This window comes from Coloeus monedula (genome assembly GCF_965178545.1).
Source record: "Coloeus monedula genome assembly, chromosome: 2".
Classification (NCBI taxonomy): Eukaryota; Metazoa; Chordata; class Aves; order Passeriformes; family Corvidae; genus Coloeus; species Coloeus monedula.
The window spans coordinates 85,184,636-85,206,600 of NC_138782.1; the positions used below are offsets into that span (position 1 = coordinate 85,184,636).

General features: G+C 41.2%; 2 protein-coding genes across 3 annotated transcripts in view; one reads left to right on the forward strand and one right to left on the reverse strand.

Annotated features, from left to right (window-relative positions):
• The window catches only part of ME1 (malic enzyme 1), a gene marked incomplete at its 5' end in the record, with an annotated part of 159,008 nt that extends 143,335 nt beyond the window's left edge, over positions 1-15,673 (forward strand). For both annotated transcript variants that reach the window (XM_082302613.1, XM_082302614.1), the window contains 5 exons: positions 4,232-4,337; positions 7,158-7,300; positions 9,336-9,509; positions 13,390-13,488; positions 15,320-15,673. In XM_082302613.1, the coding sequence (XP_082158739.1) occupies positions 4,232-4,337; positions 7,158-7,300; positions 9,336-9,509; positions 13,390-13,488; positions 15,320-15,478 (681 nt within the window). In that variant the 3' untranslated portion in view covers positions 15,479-15,673. The remainder of the gene's footprint in view (positions 1-4,231; positions 4,338-7,157; positions 7,301-9,335; positions 9,510-13,389; positions 13,489-15,319) is intronic.
• A 2,526-nt stretch (positions 15,674-18,199) lies between these two features.
• On the reverse strand, positions 18,200-21,848 carry RWDD2A (RWD domain containing 2A). The gene is made up of 3 exons (XM_082277149.1): positions 21,730-21,848; positions 20,684-20,902; positions 18,200-19,161 (listed from the first exon to the last, which is right to left on the reverse strand). Exons 2-3 carry the CDS (start codon positions 20,894-20,896, stop codon positions 18,484-18,486), a joined length of 891 nt encoding a protein of 296 aa, XP_082133275.1. The 5' UTR covers positions 20,897-20,902; positions 21,730-21,848; the 3' UTR covers positions 18,200-18,483.
• Between the last annotated feature and the right edge of the window lie 117 nt (positions 21,849-21,965).

Below are 21,965 nucleotides of genomic sequence, written 5' to 3' on the forward strand. Positions count from 1 at the left end.
AGGACAGTGGACTTAGAAGACATATCTGAATGTGACTGAAGATGATATTTCTACTTAAAAGACTCAGATCTTCATACACAGAACCTCAGAGCTCATTCAAGCTCTTCAAAGTTTGGGGTATTTTACATTTTTTCTTTTTCCTATTAGAAGAAGAAGGGAAATACCAGTAAGCTCTGTGCCACATTAGTATCTTAGGATTATGGTGATGCAGGCAGACCAGAGCAATTTCTGATTTATGCTGCATTGTGTTGATCCTTTACAGCTCATTTCCCAGCAGCCAAAGGCTGGCTAAGCCAGGGCTGGAAATGGAAATGTCAGAAGACAGGCTCTGTGCTTCTGGAAGATGTTTCAGAGCAGCTCAACACTGACAGGTTCAGCCACTTTGCATCTCTCCAGTGTCAGGAAGGAGACAAGACAGCAAACCACACAAATCCAGAACTGAGACTTCTGCATTTTGGCTCCATCCTCTTCTTTCTGCTGACTGAAAAAGCTTTGTGATTTCTTATTCCAGCTATAGGCATTCAGGCATGAATGTCTGGAAGCTTGTACTAAATGGCCTGGCAACCCCTTATTTTATGGAAGATACACAAAACTGAATTGTTTCTTCCTTCCTGCAAGCCCTTGCTTCTCCTGTTGGCAGGGCACAGAGGAAAGCTAGTTGTGCTCTTGCTGCTGCCTTTCTACTTGGTGGAGAGCAGAACTTAAGCATTTGTCAGTTTGTGGAGAAAAAAAAAATACTGTCTAAAGCACTGGCCTCTAAACTATTGGAGTTTTGTAATCAAATCAACTGGCTGATCTTGAAATCATGGAGATGTTTAGGGAGGTGTTATGTAGCTCCTTTAGATCACTGAATTAACAATTAAAATACATTTCTGACACCTCTCCTATGAGGAAAGGCTGAGAGAATTGGGATTGTTCAGCCTGAAGAACAGAAGGTCCCAGGAGATGTTCTATCAGCCTTCCAGTACCCAAAGGGGCCTATAAGCTGGAGAGGGACTTTTTACAGGGGCATGGAGTGATACAACAAGGGATTACAGCTTTAAATTGAAAGAGGGTCAATTCAGATTAGAAATTAGGAAGAATTTTTTTTACAGTGAAGGTGGTGAGACATTGGAACAGGTTGCCCAGAGAAATTGTGGATGCCCCATTCCTGGCAGTGTTCAAGGCCAGGCTGGATGGGGCTTTGAGCAACCTGGTCTAGTGGAAGGTGTCCCTGCCCATGGCAGGCTGGGTGGAATGAGATGATCTTTAAGGTCCCCTCCAACCCAAACCATTATATGATTCCAATTTATTTTAAAATAGATATTTAAAGAAAAACCCTATACCATATAATTTCTTTTATAAGCATTTTCCAAGCAAAAATCTCTATGCACATAGCTGTTGTTATTTTTGCTAAGCCACATAATTTAATATTTCATTCTTACTTAATATGCTAGAAAAATATATTCTTGGAAACATGATCTATGCTGACTAATGGGATCAAACTAATTCAGACCAAAGCTGAATAAATAAGTAAATTTTAAATTGTTTGGGTTTTGACTTGCATTGGGTTTTTTGTTTGTTTGTCTATTATTTTTTTTAGAATGGTAAAATGTCATGAGTGAAATCTAGAGCAGATAGAAATTAGGATAAGGCAGAAGTGAATCTGACCTGAGCTGACCCATCTGGCTAGCACTAGTCTTGCTAGCTAGCAGCCTGAAAAACGTTGCAGTGGATCACATCCTTACTGTTTGAGTACTCCTTTGTAGCTAATTAAATGAGAGATCATTCTCAGTGCCAGGACTTTGAATCCTTGGTGTTTCATCAATAAGTATTTTAACACCTCCTCGAAAGCCAGTCAAGTGTAAAACTGTGTAAAGAACTAAATCTGCTTCATGAAGGATTTTGGTTATTTGCTTTGACTAAAACTGAAAATTAAAGAATATCAACATTTTTATCCACTAAGATGTCAGCCTGATCTCTTGGCTGTTACATCTGTGGAAAAAAATCAAAGGTCACCTTTCCTGAGCAATCTGTCCAGATCTGCAGATCCTGGAGGGGCTCAGAACTACCAGCCTGCCAGAGCCTGAAGAGTGAGCTGGTCACAGCCCTTGGAGATGACTTCTTTTTCCTTGGTAGCCCAAGGCAGTCTCCTAGAGGTGGGGTTTTAAAGTCAGATGGAAAACTGGCCTCCTCAGCAGCAGCATGATGAGCCATTAAGGAACCATCTAAAGAAGCAGCCTGGGACTGGATGGTGGCCCAGGGCACCCACTCCTGGCTCCCCAGCAAACCTGCCTCCAAGTGAGGCTCCACCAAGCATTTTAATTCCAACCAACCCACAGATTTGAATGAAAAGTGCCTTTTATTACAGTATTTTGAATTAATCCTAGCAACAAGCTTTTGGTCTGGAAGTCATAAATGTTGGGGTTTCTTTTTCTTTGCTGACTAAAAAGAAAGCTTCATATTTTTCCCTTGGAAACGTTAAGGAAAATTCCTGCTTTAAAATGAGATGGGTCTAAAGTGTGTGTGCAGACTGTGGGGACATCTGCTGGGATGCTGGGAAATGGCAGACTGCAAAATGCATATGATGGTGGAATGATTCAGGCATAAATATGCCAAAAATTATTAATACTGCGGCACTCCCTCAGGGCTGACAATTTCACATTTTATCTACAAAGGAAACCAAGTGCCCATATCTCAGTATTTCCGTGCTAATCACTGTAGGAGATCACTTCAGACCTGCATAAGCCCATCCAGATATAAAAATGTGTAGAAAAGAGAGATCTCTGGAAATGCCCTGTAGTCGTGGGTGAGCTAAAAGAAGCTGGCATGCTGTGGGGCAGAGCAGCTCAATCAGCCCCAACCACGTAACAGCCTCCCACAGCTTCCTGTGGCACCCTTGGGATGGAAGCACTTTCCTTGCAGCTGGAAATGAGAAACAGCCTCTTCTTCAGCCCACCAACTCTTGCAGTGGCTGTCCCAGGACCAGCAGAGGAGCTTCTGTGATGGGACTGGCACAGCCACATGCTGCCACCCTGCAGAGCTGGGGTCTGAAAGGAAGTACCAACTTTCTCACCGTGGCTTATGTCTGATGGTGTATGCAGGCCTAAGCTGAGCCAAAATTTTCAAATTCATAGACTTTGGTGGACTTGTGGAACGAATTCTATTCAAGCACTGAATACTTCAGTGTAGTCTTAATAAACTTGCTAGGATTAAGGAAACTTTCATCTTATCAGTTGTAAAAGGTGTGGCTGGGGAGACAATACATATCTGCTCTGGCTATTTGGTCAAAATTACATTTAGCATTTAATGTTCCTCATGTACTTCCCCACATATCTGTTTAATCTGCTTCTTTCTGTATTAAATTGTAAGATGTTTGAGGGGCTGGAATCATCTTCCAGACTTGTGTTTGAGAAGTGCCTTTGCAGTGATGTTTTCTGCAGGCACGAGACTAAAACAAGAGGTGGACGTGTTTGCATTTTAAACTTTTCTGCTGAAATTTTCAGATGTCTGTGTACAGACAGAGCTCTCTGTATTTAGACAGCTAACAGAATTTTCACAGATTCTGGCCCATTCTCACCCTGCACTCCATGTTACTTACACTGAGCTCAAACCCACAGCTCAAGTCAATGTCAGTGATACTCTATAGCCCTTTCTCCTGCATCCATCATATTCCATTTGGAAACCTTGTTGGGCATCAGTGGATGGAAATTGCCAGTAGAGATCAGGGCAAAAGTTTTTTCACAGCAGAGTCAATTTTGTTAATGCAAAAACAGTGCACCAGACAGTTGATTAAAATTATTTTTATTCCATCCTTAATAATGAATGACTTAAATATGAAAAATGTGAAGAAGTATGTAGGCTCTCCTATAGTCTAAATAGTCACACCATATAGTCTCCATACTTACAGACAAGAGCAAAGCTGAAAAAGCTAGGAAAAACTATTTCTACTTTGCTAAGTTTTGCTAAGTTATAAATCTCATATAATTGCTCAAACAGATGTTAATACCATGGTGTTCTACAGCTATTTTCAATTTAAAGTACAATTAATGAATTTATCTACTGCTTATAGATTAGTCCTAAATTATCCTAAGGATGTTAGCTGTACACAGTGTAACTTTGTCTCATATGACAGATGCAAAAGTAGAAATGAAAATAGGATGTGTTAAACCAGATACTTTGTAAACTGATTATCCCAGGATATTAGGTTCCATTAAACTTAAATATGTTTTTCTTGTTGTTCCTTACTCAGGGGCGTGCCTCATTAACACCTGAGAAACAGCGTTTTGCCCATGAGCATGGTGAAATGAAAAATCTAGAAGATATTGTTAAGGATATAAAACCGTCTGTGCTGATAGGTAATTTCTTTGAATTTAAAGCAATGACCTTATTCTTTGTTGAAAAAAAATGGGAACGTGGCTTTGTCTAAAGACAAGATCAAGTTCCTCTGAACAGAGTTTACCTTTGTGTGTTTTCAGAAAACACTGGGTGCATAATGGACTCTATTAAGCAACTGAACAAACGCTAACTATCCAAGCATGTAACACTGCTTTCATTCTGAGCCATCCATTTTACAGGGGAAAGAATCCGATTGGGTTTAAACATCTGATGGAGGACCTTACCACCTTCCTAAATTACTTCTGATTTAATGTGGAGGGTGTAATACAAATAACCTTAGACTTAGATTGAGAAAACTGAGCTAAGCTCATGTAAAGCTGTGCAAACGTGAGGGTGGCGTATCTGCATCTTTTTCTGCTCACATTTAGATTCTTAGCCAGCAGTCCTTTATGCAGATCAAAATGCACGTTTTATGAACACTTTTTCTGTTGTAAAAGCAAAAGGATTGTGATCTCAATAACAAGATTGCTCAGCTCTCTGTAGTTTGGTTATTGCATTTTAGTGGCAGTTTCAGGAATGAACTGCAAGTACTCTTGGTTTTTTTTTTTTATAAGACTTCAATATTAATCTATCTGTCTAGTAAAGTCATTCATAAGGTGCTAGAAAAACTGAAATGCCACAGTGAAAATTATCCTACATTTTAACAGCTACCTTTTTGACTATGCCTAGACCACATGGTCCTTGTTTAGTAACATCTGCTTTTGCCAGTGATCATCAGTGAGGTAAATGAAGTGTTTCTTTTCCTGTGCTACATAAAGATATGACTGCAAGAGGAGACCAAGTAGGTAGTAGACTACAAGACTGAAAAAGTTAGAGGGACAGAAGAATAAAATGAGTGAATGTTTATCCAAATAAAGGTGTGTGGATGCTCAGGGAAGATCTGGTGTCATGAAATATGGGTCTTTACTGTGTATCACTTTTATGTGTAAACCTATGTGACTCTTCCTCAAGGTCACTTTCATTTATCAGTTCTGTATAATGAAGGCTCTTCCATCAGAAACAGCAATAGAAACTAATATTGGGGATTTTTGGTTTGAGTGACTAGACGTTCACTATGTTCATTGGAGTAGCAGGAGTCATGGGAAAATAGGTTGATAGTCCTTCTCCCACGTTTTATGTAGCTCTGTCTGAGCAAATCCTCATACACATTTCATTGCCTGCAGTGGCTCAAGGAAAAGCCTTAATTTAGCTTGACCCAGTCTAAGAAACTGCAATTAAAAAAAAAAAAAAAAAAAGAAAATAAATAGCCAATGAGCATTTTGTTTTAAGTCTGAAGATAGTTGTCATTCTTACTGTTGGCTGTCCAGAAGCAGTTTTAGAAGTTATTAAACACTTGGCAACTGAAGATTTAACCAGAAACTAAGGTGTATAACAGGCTCTTATACAACTGTCCATCGAACATAGAGTGGCTCAGCTGGTCTATCAGAGCTTTTGCATCTAAGCATCCTTGTCCATTCATAGAAGGTGAAGTACAAGAGCTCAGAGTTGCAAAAAACAGTAGTATGTGACAGATATGCCATGCTTCATGTGGAATCAGTCAGAAAATACTCTGTGGTGTCTTAAAGAAGTATTAGTCCTGAAGCATGACCCTCGAGCCAGCTCTGGGCAGGGAGGGCCCCTTTCACCTCCCTCCAAGGACCTTGTGCTCTCCTCAGGCAGATACCAAGCTGTCCTTTAAGACTGGGTGCTGTCAGGATGCTCATTTGAGCATCAGTGACATTACAGTACTGACCTGAGAAGGGCCCAAGTTCCAGGCTCTCCTCTCCCAGACTGGGTTTTAATCAATTTCCAGTCCCCCAAGAGAGGGAAAACCAGCTCTTTTTCCTGCTTTTGAAACTCAGATGCTGTGGAAAGCAGAATGGGGTGTCAGACACTGGGGTCTCTGAGGAAGAAGGAGGCTACCCTCTCTCCAAGCCAGGTGAGAGTGGCCTCTGGTAAAATAAAGATCTTTAGTTTTACTCCAAGATCTGTTTATCTGTTTATTTTCACTGAAGGTGTGGATATCGTTGAATTCCCAGCTCTTATAGATTAGTCAGACAGACGGGTGTATTTGGCATCTCAGAAACATCACACACCCCCTTCTTTGGCCGTGAATTGTCTGAGGTCCAAAATCTAAGTACTGGCTACGAGTCTGCAGTGCATCAGAATGCAACCTAAGTTAGAGGATTTCATGCTGCAAGAGTGGCATTCAGTTCCTATAAAAAGCATTTCTAAATGTAGACAATATGGGGAATAGAAAAGCATCTCTGGTGCAATTAAAAGGGATGTATTAAAAAAAAATTGTTGCTGTCAGGGAAGGCTTAGACTCAAAATTGGGATTATTTGTCAACTCAGCTCAGATGTAGAAGGCAGAAACTTTACTCATCATGTCAGAAAAACCTGAAATCTGACACACTGGATTTGGGAGAAACTATGCAGTCTGTGGAATAAAACTTTAGGACGCAGAGCTGCATCTGTCTGGTCCGCACTGGACTTAGCAGCAGGTAAGGTGATACATTTCTATTTCACACAAAGGGCTTGAGAAAAGGGAAAGGAGAAATTCACCTGATCGTACAGGGGCAAACAAGTTCTGCCTTATGCTAGGGATAATACTGAAGTTCCACTATTGCAAAATCTTTTATACAAAACTTTATTTTAACGACATGTTAGGAAAAAGGTTGAACTCCATTTTAGAGAGGGAGACAGTAAAAGGAGCTCTGTTCTTTTACAAGTGACATGCGTGCCTTGCCCTGAACTGATTTCATTTGTGTATTTGTTATGTGTGTGTTTTTCTTATTTAGGAGTTGCTGCAATTGGTGGTGCTTTTACTACACAAATTCTTCAGGATATGGCTGCTCTAAACAAACGTCCTATAATTTTTGCTCTCAGCAATCCTACCAGCAAAGCAGAATGCACTGCTGAGCAGTGCTACAAATACACAGAGGTAACCAAAGATTAATATCTTTTCAGTTTAAGTCATGAAAAGTAAATCTGAAATTAAATTTTAAATGGGAAAAAGACAGAGGGTGGAGTAGCAAGTACTAATAATGTCTCTGTGCATAGATAAAATGAGTTAAATTAAATAAAAGATTTTTCAGATTTTATCAAGACAATTTCACTGAATTCACAGCATGCTTGCACTCTCATAAAAACATGTCATAGCTTTTATTGGTGTCAGGCAACACTCATAATCTTTATTACAACCAAAGCATCAGTCACCATCAATCATTAAAACATTATGTCTATTTTTGAACTGTACTGTTTCGTGTAATATATACACACAGTGGCATGCTTTTCATTTGAGATTTCATAAATACTCTTCAGGGTGAGAAAATATTTCAATACATGAAACAGAATCCTTAAAATCATTCTGTATTAAGAACTGGGTTAATTGACTCTTCTTACAAAGTTTTCTATTATATAAACATAGGTGAAAACTAAGAGAACTGTGCTTGCTTATTTGTTATAGAAGTACTGATAAACACGTTATCCTGTAATTCAGCCTAGAATTTAAAAAGCATGAGTACCTTTCTGTATGTGTTTCACAGTGGATGTATTTGGATTTCTTGTCAAATACAGGGCATTTTGAATGACAGTTTCTCAGTGTTTAAAAGACAAATTTAGCATGTGCATTCCCCACAGCACAGATGCAATTACAGCCCAGTGCAGGAGCCAGGGAAGCAGCCTACGTGAAGGGTTGGTTGTAGTGGGTAACCACATGTGGTAAACAGAGCAGAAGACACTCTGAAGTATTTGATCTGTCACCAAAACGTATAATAACCAGGCTAGGATTATAGTGCATGACACCAAACCAAAGAGAATATTCTTCTGAAGAGCTGAATAGCAACAGTGGCCTATTTAAAAATGCACTTTTCCAGTTCTCTAAAACAGGCATGGATACAGAGTGCCTCTGAAGTATTTAACAGTGATATTTATCACTTTAGCAGTGCTAGCATAAATAAAGGCTGGTTTTTCTTCCCTACCTGAATTCACTGCTTAAATTGGAGGGTGCTCTCTCCCCAGAGAGGCAGGAGCCAAGGGCCTTTGGGCTGCAGACACACAGCTGTGCAGCATCACTCCACATGAACTACAGCCTAAATCAAGTTAGAGCCAGATCTCTTGTCCTCAGGACAGTGTTATGGTATAACTTGTGCCCATATAGCTAAATTCTCTTAATTCCCCCAAACAGACTGGCTCTTCTTACTGCCTACCTGCACCAACTTGGGCATGATGCCTGGGCCCTGCCAGCCACAATCCTACCTGGCATTACCCAAAAATCTGCTGGGAAACATTCTACTGGTTTATCGGTGCTGGCAGGTGCCTGAGTTGGTGCCCTCACCCCACTCAGTATGTTACCAAGATAGGACCCCCAAGGTCCTGGCAGAGGAGGTTCCACACTGATTTGTGCTGTTGCTCTATGGGATGATGTTCCTGGGACAGAGCTTGCACCTCTGTCATTCTGTTGAGCTGTGGAATGGGCTCGAGGGCCTGAAGTGGGGGATTGGGAAGAAAAGAGAGCTCTGCCTGCCCACAGCTCCTCAGAAATCTCCCCATCCAAAAGGGCAACATTTAGTTGCCTTAGTATCTATTGGGACACTACTGGGAAAAAAGTCCAGTAGCATCACCTGTTGCTACCATAGCAATATTGCCCACTTTGAGTTTTACAACTCTGGATGCATACCGTGTGCCTTCTTCTGGCATGGATGCACAAAGGGAATAATCACTGCTGGCTTCAGTTTCTCTCCTTATAAATTGTACAGATATAGTTAGAGAGCCACAGAGAATCACCAGTGATCTCCAGGATCAGCATCCTGATGTTCTTGAGACATATTCAGGCAAATAGCTCTAAAACCCTCTCAGAAGAGATGCTAAATAGATGCAACCCAGCTTCCACAGTGGTGGATATTTAAAAGGATGTGTGAAATATTTCAACAGCAATCTCTCAATTAACTTGCTTTCTTTTTATTCTTACAATTTAGGGACGTGGCATTTTTGCCAGTGGAAGTCCTTTTGATCCTGTCACTCTTCCAAGTGGACAAACTCTCTATCCTGGACAGGGTAACAATTCCTATGTGTTCCCAGGAGTTGCCCTTGGCGTTATTTCATGTGGACTGAGACATATTGACGAAGATGTATTCCTCACAACTGCTGAGGTACTATATTCAAAATTATTTAAATTCCTTAATTTAGTGACTTAGTATTAATGAGCAATTAAACAGGAAGAGCTAAACTTTAAAACTGGAAAAATACTGCTTTCTGTATAAGGCCTTTATTTGCAAGGTATATTGTTCTTTATAAATTGCATTTGAACAAGTCATTTTTAAAAGTCCTTGTTAGACTTTCAAAGGTTTTTTAAGGTGCATGCTATGGCATCTTAAAAGAGGTTTGCAAACAGCCTGCCCTCTGTAAGAAAGACATTCACAATTTCCATCTTTAAAATTAGTAAAAAACCCAGCATGTCTCCACCGGCTTTAACTGTCTTAGAAGGGCAATGATCCATCTCCTAAGCCTTTGGGTAATTATATCCTGCCTTTAAATCCTTCCCTGTAATTTCAGTTGGATATGGTGATCCTCACTTCCTGGTCTAAGCTGCTGTGTTAAGAGTTGTCTTACTTCATTGTAGAAGTTGCTTCATTTTGGTTTGTATGAAGTGGTTCCTATATAGTGAGAGCTGATGACAAAAGGTGGTACATGTGTGGATTGAACTTTGTTTCATGTGACAGTCTATGAAGTCAGAAAGAAATCAATTCTGAACAAAGACATCTAACAGTCAGGGAAGTAAAATAGTATCAGAAATTGTGAGGAAGCTTTTAAATTCCCACGTGAGGTAGAGGTTCTCTCCTGACTCTTGGGTAAAGGTTTTGCTATACAGTTGCCTTCCCCTAGTAAAATCCCTAGAAAAGTTTGACATATAAAAATGTGGGTTTTGTCTTGCATAGAAAGTTCTGTTGGGGCAGGATCCCTGGGTAGCTGCTCCTCTTACTGCTTGCAGCTCAGGGCTTTCACATCTGGTCTTCTTATGTGTGAGGGGCTGTGGGGCTTGGGTAAGATGAGCACAGCAACAGCTGATGGATGCCAGAGGAGTCTTTGCCAGAAGAGGTGTCAGGGCTGTGAAGGCTGGCAGTGCTGTGTAGGCCCTTAGCTGAATAATTACATTACAGAGCAAAAGCAAAAGTGCTCTTTTTGTTTTATTTTCTTGGCTTTTTTAATGGAAGGATAAAATCAGAATAGTTTTGGGGGTTTTAGAATAGTGTTTAGTACTCTTCGTTTGAAATGGAAGCACTCAAGATGCTGCAAAATTTAAAGCACAAAACCCATGCACTTGTTGGGCAAAGGGACCTTCTTAGATTGTAGAGGTAACTTACCTGAGAACAGAAATTATAAAAAGCAAGCAGCCCAAGCCACATGCCTGCACCTCCTGTTTCTTGCTTTGCCACCCCTCCAATTACATCTGATAGAAGTCACAAATAAGTAGTTATTGTAACTACAACAGATTCTACTTTCAGTGTTCTTTTCTTCCTTCCAAGTAAAATGGAATGTAACTTTGACTTTGGATGGAAAATCTAAGGTACTGTAAGCTGCAATACCTCTGAACTGCGGGCAGTTCTGTGATGACAAGGGATGTTGCCTATTCTTTTAAGTCCTACAAAACACAACAAAAGAGGCAGACAATTATGAACTAATGAAATATTCTTGCGTGTGTGACCTGCAGTTTAGTTCACAAATAATCCTACAAAATCTTTTCATTATGGAGAATATGTCCTCCAAAAACCAAGCTGCCCCCATTTGCTTTATGACATTTGTCTTGGTTGCCTTGCATTTAGGTTCTGCATTAATGCTTATCTAATTTTTCTATTAAAAACTTGAATTAATTAAAATTTAAAACATGAAAATAGCCATACTGGGTTGGATCTAAGGTACACACAGCTTGGTATCTTCCTGTGAAAGCAATCACTAACAGAAGCTGAGAAAAAGAGGATCAAAAAGGGAGAAATACAGTGATCCTTCTGCTGAAATGGCTTCTCAGATTCTGGCAGCCTTTACTGTCTGGCCTTCCTGTGCCGGATGTTTTATCCCTGTATGGATTTCTCCTTCATAAATGAGCTTAGTGGCTTTTTGAACATGTTTATACATTTGAGCATTTTTGGTAATCAGTATCACAATTTAGTTATGAGTCCTGTGGATAAAGAAACTCTTATGATTTTCTGCTGTTTGATGATTTGGTTTCCCTATGGTGCCATAAGAAATGTTCACCTTCAATTTTCTTTTGCATTTCCTTTCAGTCTTCTCTTTTCCTCCCAAGTCTATTTTATTATTTTTTGTCTCCTTGATCAAAAAATAATTTTTTTATCATCTTTGTTATTTTCTATACCCCCTCATGCTTCTACCCCATTTTTGTTTGAAGTATGTGGAGAAAAACCACACCCTGCTCAAAGTGGGGTTACGTTCTGGATTTATACATTGGCACAGTTATGTTTTCTGTCTTATCTTCTCAGTAGTACCAAATGTTGATTCATCATTTTTTCCCCTGCCACTGATCTGTTGTTCTCCAGGAGTGTTTTTCAAAGATCACATGAAGAGGGTATCATTCTCTTTGAAAATGCTTGGGTTTGTGTTTTTGCAGTTTTCAGTGCTGTTACAGGAGTATGTCTGAAGGAACAGCATGGCATCTATACATTTGATCTTGCTACCTCCCCCACTTTGAGCACTGCCCAAATATTTTGTGGCTTACCGTCTATCAAAAACAGAATCACAAAAGAGAAGTTCTCCGCTCCTGAACCTTTTATTTTCAGTGATGCATTACAGTAAGAGCAACTTGCTGTTGATTGCTTCAGCTTTCATCTTTCCTGCAGAGCCCTCTTAAGCTGTTAACATCAGACACCTCATGTTGTAAGTGCCTCCTTACATTCAGATGCACATCAAAGGGCTGTGTAGCATTTTGAAATAACCTGGTTGCTGTTATGGAGAGCAATAACTTGATTTTACATTCTCTTAGCTCCCCCTAGAGGGTTTTTCTCTGCTGTATTTCTCAAGTTCAGGTTTAAATGTAAACAAATAATTTTCTTTCACTTGTTATACTCAAAAGTGTAATCGCCTATTGCTCTTGTCAGCATTTTCACTCCAAATGGAAAAACTTAGGACAGCTACCAACATTCTGGTTAAATTGCACAAGAGAACACTGAGTTCTCTTTGAACCTGGAGCTACTTTAGTTCAAACTATTCACCTGCATCTGCTGGAAGGGGTGCATTAATGACATCCAGACACCTGCTTTGATGCAGTCCTAGTTGTTTAGAAGCATATGTACAAGGTCCTATTACCCACATGCAACAGGAACTGTAGGAAGTTTTGTTTGTGCTTTGTTTCAAGTATTTTCCTAGAAAATTCCCTCAGAAATGCACTTCTTGTTTCTGTTTGGGCTATGTTACCAGTTGCAAGTCTCAGTGTTTCCTAGACTTTCCTGGTATTTTCAGAACCTCTTGGTGGGTCATACATGGCTCTACCAGATGTTATCCAGAGCAGAGTTTTCCTTCTATCCACATCTGGATCACCCTAAAAAGCTATTTCAAGTCCCCAAAAGACAAACAAATTGTAGCTAATGATAGCAGAAATACCAGCTGCCAGTAATTTCATTCAGAGCATTTTACACTTAAAGGTTTCAGTTCTGTTCCCTGCACAGGTTGACTTGATGACTGTCAGAATGACAGCTGCTTTTTAATATCCTTGAAGTCTTTGACCCACCTGCAATTGTTGGCTGGAATTTATACCTCACAATGAGCTATTTGCTAGTTTATGTGTGGACTTACTCAAGAATTAAGTTTACCTTTTATTGTCTGAGTGAGAAAAAAAGGTGTAACTCCATAAATTTCTAATTCTTTTGTAGCTTCTCCTAATGCCAAGGGTGATTGGTAGATTAAGCAGTATCTGTGTGATTTGTCAAAGTAGAAACATTTCTTTGCCAAAGACAATACCACTGTCTAATCAAGCTACAGCTGCATCTGCATGTCAAGTTAAACATGTTTGTGTTATTTCAGGTTATAGCTCAGCAAGTTACAGATGAGAATTTACAGGAAGGTCGTCTCTACCCTCCATTAGTCACCATTCAGGATGTGTCATTGAAAATTGCTGTGAGGGTAAGTAATTTCAGATTTTCGTGGCTTTTTGTCTTCCCACCAGCTCTACGTAGTTTGATTTTATCACCTAACACACCTTCACACAAGTTGGTTTATGTCAATCGATATTGGACACCTAGCAGTTTCAAAATTAAATTTAAATTCATAAATGTAAAGGTAATCCAAATACAAGGAGAGCTGCAGAACTATAGCAAGTGTGTATGTCTGTAGAGAACAGACTCTGCTGTCCACCACAGTCATGCCAGCTGCACAGCTGAAGGGCTTTTGGCCCTTCATGGTTATCAGTTTCAACTTTTTGCTTGTCTTCTGCAACCTTTTTTCTACAATTATTGTTTTCGGTCTTTGTCACCTTACTGTGAGTAATTCCACTTCATATTATTTTGAGAGAATAACAAGGAGCCCTCATGCTTGAAACAGTTTCCATAGCTTCACTCATTCTGTATATTTAAGAAAAAAAAAATCCTTCTCAAACTTCATGTCTTCTTAGGCAAGTAGTAACTCTGTTCTGTATGTTACTCTGTCCAAAATGTTACTTAAATTCCTCAGGCAAAATCAAACCAGTTCTGTGTTTGGCAAACACAGTGATAGAAATTCCTCCTCTATTTGTGCATGTTACATAAAATACAAAACAAGGAAAACGTTACCAAGTGATTCTTTCTGCCTGTTCTCTGCTGGAACTTTATTCCTGCAAATACTTACTCTGGCTCATACAACCCAAGAGGTTTAGCAATGGCTTCTGCCTTTTCCAGGAGAGGAACACTATCAAAATATTTTGGAATATCAACCATCGGGTATGAATTCAGACCTTATTCAACCATAATTATGTGCACAGACCTGAAGACATCCTTACATAAACACCCAAAGTGCTTCTCAATCAAATGGAGTTGGGATTCAGATTAATCCTAGAAAAGAAGCCTTAATAAGGTGACTTTGGGTCTCAGCTTCTCACCAAACTAAAACAATTTATGTTTTAAAGAGAGCTAAGGAAAGCAGGAAGAAGAATGTCTCCCTTTTATTCAAAAGAGGAGCATTAGAGTGTTTGCCAAACACAGTTTCAAGCAGATCTTTTCACAGTGCTGCTGCATAAAACCTGTCTGCCAGACTTCCTTTCTTTCACAGATGAATGTCCAGTCTGAAGATACTTGTTTCTCAAGCAGGTGATCTTCAGATGTGAGAGGCTACTTTGATGTGTTGAGAGAGCTCCAACGCCTTCCAAACTTAATTTTTGTTGCAGCTGTATTTGTGATGAATAATTGATTCACTTAGGCATGGTCTGGGTGAGGAAAGAGCGAGCAAATATTTGTATTTTCCTGTGCACTGTATAGGATTATTTTTTTCCCATGAGTTTACTTTTTATGAAGTATATTATCAAGCTATGGCAAATACTAAACTTCTCTAATATGCAAAGAGCATGGAAGCTTTGAACAAATCATGCTTTTCTTGCAGTGCTTTGGGAAGATGGTAAACTAGGATAAAGCGATGATAAAAAAGCAGAACTTGTATCTCAGTGCTTGGGGCTTGTGGAATATTTTATCCACCACTGCCCAGTAAAAGCTAAGATACTACTGTGCAAGGAGGAGCACTGTATTTGTAACAGTCTGAACGTGTAATCCTGTTCAAAAGTAGCCTGAGTCAGACCCACTTAAACACAAACATCATCCTGTTGTAGTCTTACTCACAGGGTACTAACCCGGATCCACTGTGAACACAGGTGACTGCCAGCACCAGAGGGTGAAGTCTCACCTTGATTTTGAACTAAGTCCTACTTTTAAATGCTGCTAAGTTTACTCAGTTTATCAGCACTAATTAGGATTTTAATGCATCTTTCCAGATTGCAGAAGAAGCCTACAGGAATAACACTGCCTCCACCTATCCTCAGCCCAAGGACCTTGAAGCCTTCATCCGCTCTCAGGTGTACAGTACTGATTACAACAGCTTTGTGGCTGACTCCTACACCTGGCCTGAAGAGGCCATGAAAGTGAAACTGTAAATATTTAATGAAGAATGAACAAATCATCTGCAGTTAAAAAGCATTAAAATATTAAGGTTGTTTCTGCCTAGGAAGACTAAGAATAGCTAATTTTTTAAGATGCAGAAAACTTTTTCTAAATCATAGTATTTGGTTAGAAACTCAGATCAAGAAATCATGAATTATACATCAGAAAATAAATATTAATCTGAAAAATATATTTGCATTGTTTGGTTATTTTGATTCTTACTTTGAGATCTCCTACGCTACAGTTTGACAGATCTTTTTGAAAGAAGTGGTTGTATCCTGAGTCAAGAGTTTTGTCACAACATCAGTGGGAACTTAAGCAGATAAAAGGACACTTAAAAATGCATGTGATGTTTTATCTGTTACAGGTCATAGTGTAATATGCATAATCTGTGAACCTACTATTTAAAAAAACCCCAAGTTTTAAACAACCACAAGGTTAGAATATTTTATTCCAGAGAAAATCCTTACTGGTCACTCTTGTGTGGAGTAATGAAATGAAAATTTTCTAAAAGAACCAAACCTGCAGAACCTTTTGTTCACATTTAATTAGAACATCTTAACATTACTAACAATAACATTTAACATTACTAACATTTAACATTAGCTAGGGTAATGTCCTGTATGAGATCAAGGATTTCATTCCCCCACCAAGATAACCACTGTTTTGATCCATTGCAAATGTTCGGCCTAATTGCTTGAACTCTGTGTTACTGACAAAAAGGGAGTATGAAAATGGCAGGAATAGACTTTGAGGAATCATTAGTTGTTAAACAATTAACCACTCTAAGAAAAATGTAATATATTTTCTGAATGGTTCTGGAAACAAAGTGTACTTGAACATGTTTTCTACTATTTCTTTCTAATCTTTACTAGAGATTATCTCTAGAAAACCAAATATTAATTTTGTCTAGCCCCTCAACTCTGTCACAGCTGCAGATTACAGGTCCCAAACTCAGAAAGAGAGGCACTTTCTCCCTCACTGCCTAATGGGAACGTGTAAACATTTTTTGCCTCACTGTGCTTTTGGCAGAAGTTATGATCACACAAACACTAAACCTACCACAGTGAAGGAAAATACATTAATCATATTCTGAGCAACCAGAAATACTCTGCATTTCAATGTATTGCTATTGTGAGAAGGGTATTAAAACACTTCCTTGTGTTTCATTGGAAATAAAATAGTATCTGTTACTTGTGTTGTCATCAGCTGAGTGTGCTGAAACACAGTCTTTAAACAGCTGCTGTTGAGTGCCTGGGTGTTGGAGCTGATCAGCCAGACCTCTGCAGCTCAGCAGTAAGTCTGCTTTTATTGCTTGGTACCCATTTTCACATTAAGGCACTCAGGCACAAAGTGGGAGGTGGTGGGCTGGTGGTCCTTCAAGGCACAGCTGCTGGGGACTTTCCAGTAGCATTCTTCAACTACATACTGTATTGATGACCTTTAAATATGATCATGCATTATAAACAGGAACACTCACTATCCACATCCGCACTCAGCACGCTTCCCTGCAGGAAAACGCTGCCTAATGAACCATTAATAGCATTGCCTCTTGCAAGCTGCTGGAAAATTCAATACTAATTTAACATAGAAAGGATTCTTCAAGTTATTTGTATTTTTATGTAATATTAAATACATATATATATGGGGCTTTTTGCTATTTTCTGTATTTTACATGTATTTCCTTATGTAATGTAGGTGTGAAATCTAAACTTTATCTCATCTGACCCATTTTCATTTCCAAGGTGTTTGGTCTAACAGTGTAAACATAAAATGCCATGAGTTGAGCAGATGAAAAATTGTTATTAACATAACCGGACAGACGCTTTGCCACATGACATCCTTGTCTCTAAATGGAAGAGACTTGGATTTGATGGATGAACCACTTGGTGGGCAAGGATGGTCACAAAGAGTTGTAGTCAATGGCTCGATGTCCAAGTGGAGACCAATGAGAGTGACATCCCTCAGGGGTTGGGGTTATCATCATTGTCGACGACACGGACAGTGGGAACAAGTGCACCCTCAGCAAGTTTGCTGATGGCACCAAGCTACATGGAGCAGTCAACACACTGGGGGGAAGGGATGTTATCCAGAGGGACCTGGAGGAGTGGGTCTGTGCAAGCCTCATGGTGTTCAAGGCCAAGTGCAAGGTCCTGCACCTGGGTCAGAGCAATCCCAAGCACAAACACAGACTGGGTGGAGAATGGATTGAAAGCAGCCCTGAGGAGGATTTGGGGGTATTGGCAGACAAGAAGCTCAACATGAGCCACCAATGAGCACTTGAAGCCAAGAAAGCCAACTGTATCCTAGGCTGCATCAAAAGCAGCATGACCAGCAGGCTGAGGGCGGTGATTCTTACCCTGTCTCACTTTTGTGAGACCTAAACGGGCCACTGCATCCAGCTCTGGGACACAAACATAATAGGGACATGGACCTGTTGGAGCAAATCCAGAGGAGGGCCACAAAAATGATCAGAGGGCTGGAGCATCTCTCCTATGACAACTGGGTGAGAGAATTGGGATTTTTCAGCCTGGAGAAGAGAAGGCTTTGGAAAGATCTTATAGCACTTTCCAGTACGTGAAGGGAGCCTACAAGAAGGCTGGAAAGGGACTTTTTTTACAAGCGCATGTAGTGACAGGGCAAGAGGGGAATGCTTTAAACTGAAAGAGAGTAGGTTTAGATGAGATGTTGGGAAGAAATTCACACAGCACAGTATGGATGAGGAGACAGAAGTGTATAATTCCTAACACCCTGTGGAATGTTTATCACTTTGCAAGTGCGTTGAGGCATGGCTCATAGAGACAAATGCCAGTTTTAAAAAATCACTGAACACGTCTCAAAAATATGTGACGATTCAGCACAGAAGCTGAGATTAACTACTTGAACCATTCATCTCAGATGTTAAAGTTTCCCTTTTTGCAATAGCTGTAAGGCACAATATTTCAGTGTTAGCAACATCTCCCGCTCTCCAAAATTAGAACTCTTTATACAGTTTCTCTCAATTGTCTGAAAGTTTGCCTTCAACACCAAATAAAATTTGAAAAATGTGTCCACTTTGGTGCTGTTTCAGGAATTCTAGAAACTGGCCAAGATCCATGTGATAGTCATTCCTCAGGCCATAATCACCATGTGCCTGAAACTGCAGGTCTTCAAAACCATGAAAGAGACGAAGATTATCAATGCTTCCCTCCGTTTCCATATTCTCCACATGCTTGCATGAAATATGCTTCCAGTTGGGATATCTAATATCACGCCAGAACTCTTCACAGTTTTCTCGGAGTCCCTCCACACAGATGACACCAGGTTTCCCAGTTAGGCAGAAGCCAGTCAGATTTAATTTCTTTGCACAGTCAAAAATCTTTTTCCTCAGTTCCTGCCTGTATATGTGATGGCTGTAGATCCACATGCGATGCAGCATTTCCTTAACCCTGACTTCTTTTGAAGCACACTCAGATGAGGTCTTACTGTTTTCCAAGAAAGGCAGGCTGTTGTCCTTCACCCACTGCACAGCCTCACAAACACACAGATCTCCTGAATCCAGAGAGCTGATGTGAGACGCGAGATGAGTATTGAGCTGCAACTGCTGCTGTCTGTGCAGAGCATCTGATCTGGCAAAGAGCTGAGGAGCTACCTGAGGATACATATGAGGAAGGAGAACCTGCAATTCCACCTTTGCCTTAAAAACAGAAGACACAGAGAGACAGAAAATTAATTCTTCCGTAACTGAAGACATGCTAGATTCTTTTTCCCTGTCAGAGGCAGATTATGAGGAGATGTAATTAAGATTGCAGCATCCTAATGACTGGGATTATTTCCACTTCCCTTTTGTCCCAATAACCCATTGTTATTCTGTTCATTTTCTTCTGTTGCATTATGCTGTCACTTTCACAACACTTCCCATGTCATCCAGGCTGCTTTTGTGCTGTTCACAGAACTAATGCTATGGCTTGGGAGAAGGTACACAGTTACCCTAGAGGAATATTTCTAGCTCAGTGTTGCTACAGTGATGAACTGCTGGAGTCAAGGGCTTTTGAGAATCTTATCCCTTACCAAATACACATGATTAATGAACTGAGCCCAGCTGCTGTAAAAGAAGGCCAAGAGTTACATGAAACACTATAGAGAGACACATGGCAGGGGTGTTGGAAGTAGATGATCTTTCAGGTTGCTCCCAACCCAAACCATTCTATGATTTGGTGCATTACCATTATTTTAAGCAAGTATTCACCATACAGAGGAATCAGGATTATAGGGGACAAAAAGATTTATGTACTTTTCAGGCCAGGGAGACCTCTAGACTATCTTATCTGATCTCCCATGAACACTGGGCTGTTGAATTTCTCTTGATTATTCCTACAGTGCCTTCAAATGGAGCACCACAGTTCTTTGGCAGCTGAACCCTGCCTCTAGTCTAGTCCAAGAGCAGGAAAGGATTTATGGATTTATGCATCCTGAGTGCTTCAAGCTCCTGTAGACTGTTAGGGGGTACTCACTACAGTGTACAATCATATGATTAGTCCTGCAGAGAGAAGCAAATATGAAATGACTAATTATCTTTCCAAGTTCCTTGACAATCTGCTATGGAAAAAAACCCATTACTCCTACACAAGCCCTCCCTACATGGTTCATAAAACTTCTCTCTGAAGGTCAGTGAAAGGGTGCATTTTAGAAAGATACCTAAGCTTGTACCTTAAGTTTCAAAACAATTATGAGGCCACCTCATTACCCAGTAAATTGTTCTAAGGCTTAATTCCCTTCATTCCAAGGAAAATGGTTTTTAGGCTGAGTCTGTCTGTTCTCAATTTCGAGTCACTGCATTTGTATGCACTCAGATCTGTGTTCCCTGTGCAAATATTTACATCAAGTAGTTCAATCCCTTTCTTCAATCAGCTGAACTATTCTAACTCGTTATACTGCGAGTTTGGTTTCTCTGCTCAAAGGCTGGTTTTGTTTTAGTCTTCATGTGACTCCTCTTAGTTGCATTCTGCCATCTGGGGCTATTTTTACGTTACCGTGTTTCTAATGCAGATCAGTGTTAGCAGCAGCCATGATTTTCTGTTATTCTGTTTATGACATTTCAAAAAGCAAACAAAAATGAGGTGGCTTTTTTACCCCCGTTTTTCTGGGCAGTTTTCAAGTGTGTGCAGAAGGAGTAAAGACAACACCACCCATGAACAGCTCTCCTTGGCAGCTCTCACCTTCGCCTCCCCTACATCAAGAGCGATGCGATATTCCAGCTGTGGGGGCAGGGCTCCGTCAGCATTCCTCAGGTAGCGCTGGATGCTGGGCACGGCGTCCTTATCCAGACTGAACTCCCCTCTTTTGGGAAACATCGAAAGCAGCATTTCCACTTCCAGCAGCTGGAGCTCCAGGCATTCTTTTACCGTGACAGCCATTGCACTGCCCTCCATGCACGCCTGGAACGAGAGGGCTGGAGTCAAACCCCGGGATTTGGTGAGGTTTAGCACCACAAGGAAGCCCCAGGATTCTTTAAGGGCAGAATTTAGTTAAACACGGCTGGACACACAGCACTCAGCAGCCGGGCCCTCACAGCCCCACACCGGGCAGGGCTGGGCAGGCGGAGCCTTGCGGGCCCTGCCGGGCTCAGAGATGGAAGAGAGCACGGAATGGAGCCCCGTGTTGATGTGCGTGGGCAGTGATACATTATTTGCGTTATTTATCAGCAGATACACCCCGTGTTGTCAGGGGGTCGTGGGTCAACCCCAGCCGGCAGCCAAGCCCCCCCCACACAGCCGCCTCCCCCGCCCGCGGGATCGGGGAGAGAATCGGGAGGGTAAAACGCAGAAAATTCACGGGCTGAGATAGAGACAGTTCCATAGGGAAAGCAAAAGCCAGGCACACAAGCAAAGCAAGGAATGAATTCAGTGCTTCCCCTGGGCGAGTGGGTGTTCAGCCATCTCCAGGAGAGCAGGGCCCCATCACACCTAACGGTGGCTTGGGAAGACAAACGCCATCACTGCAAGCGTTGGCCCCATTCCTCCTTCTTCCCCTGCCTTCTATCCATGATGCCACATGGTCTGGAATGTCCCTTTGGTCATTTTGGGTCACCTGTCCCGGCTGTGTCTCCTCCCAACCTCCCAAGCACCCCCAGGCTCCTCCCCAGCGTGGCAGCACAAAAATCAGAAAAGGCCTTGGCTCTGTGTAAGCCCTGCTCAGCAACAGCAAAAACATCTCTATGTCATCAACCCTGTGTTCAGCACAAATCCAAAACACAGCCCCCTACCAGCCACTGCGAAGAAAATTAACTCCGCCCCAGCCAAAAGCGGCGCACTGGGAGGGCAACTTTGGAACGGGAGCGTGATGTCAGCGAAGCTGTGCGAGACTGGCTGTCCCAGCCCGGGGCGGACCCGCCCGGGGCGCTCCCGCCGCCGCCCCGCCCGGACCTTCCGCCGGATGCTCGCGCGGCGTGGGCGGGGCGGGGCCTGCGCGGCCGCGGCTCCGGGCGGGGGCGGGGCCCGG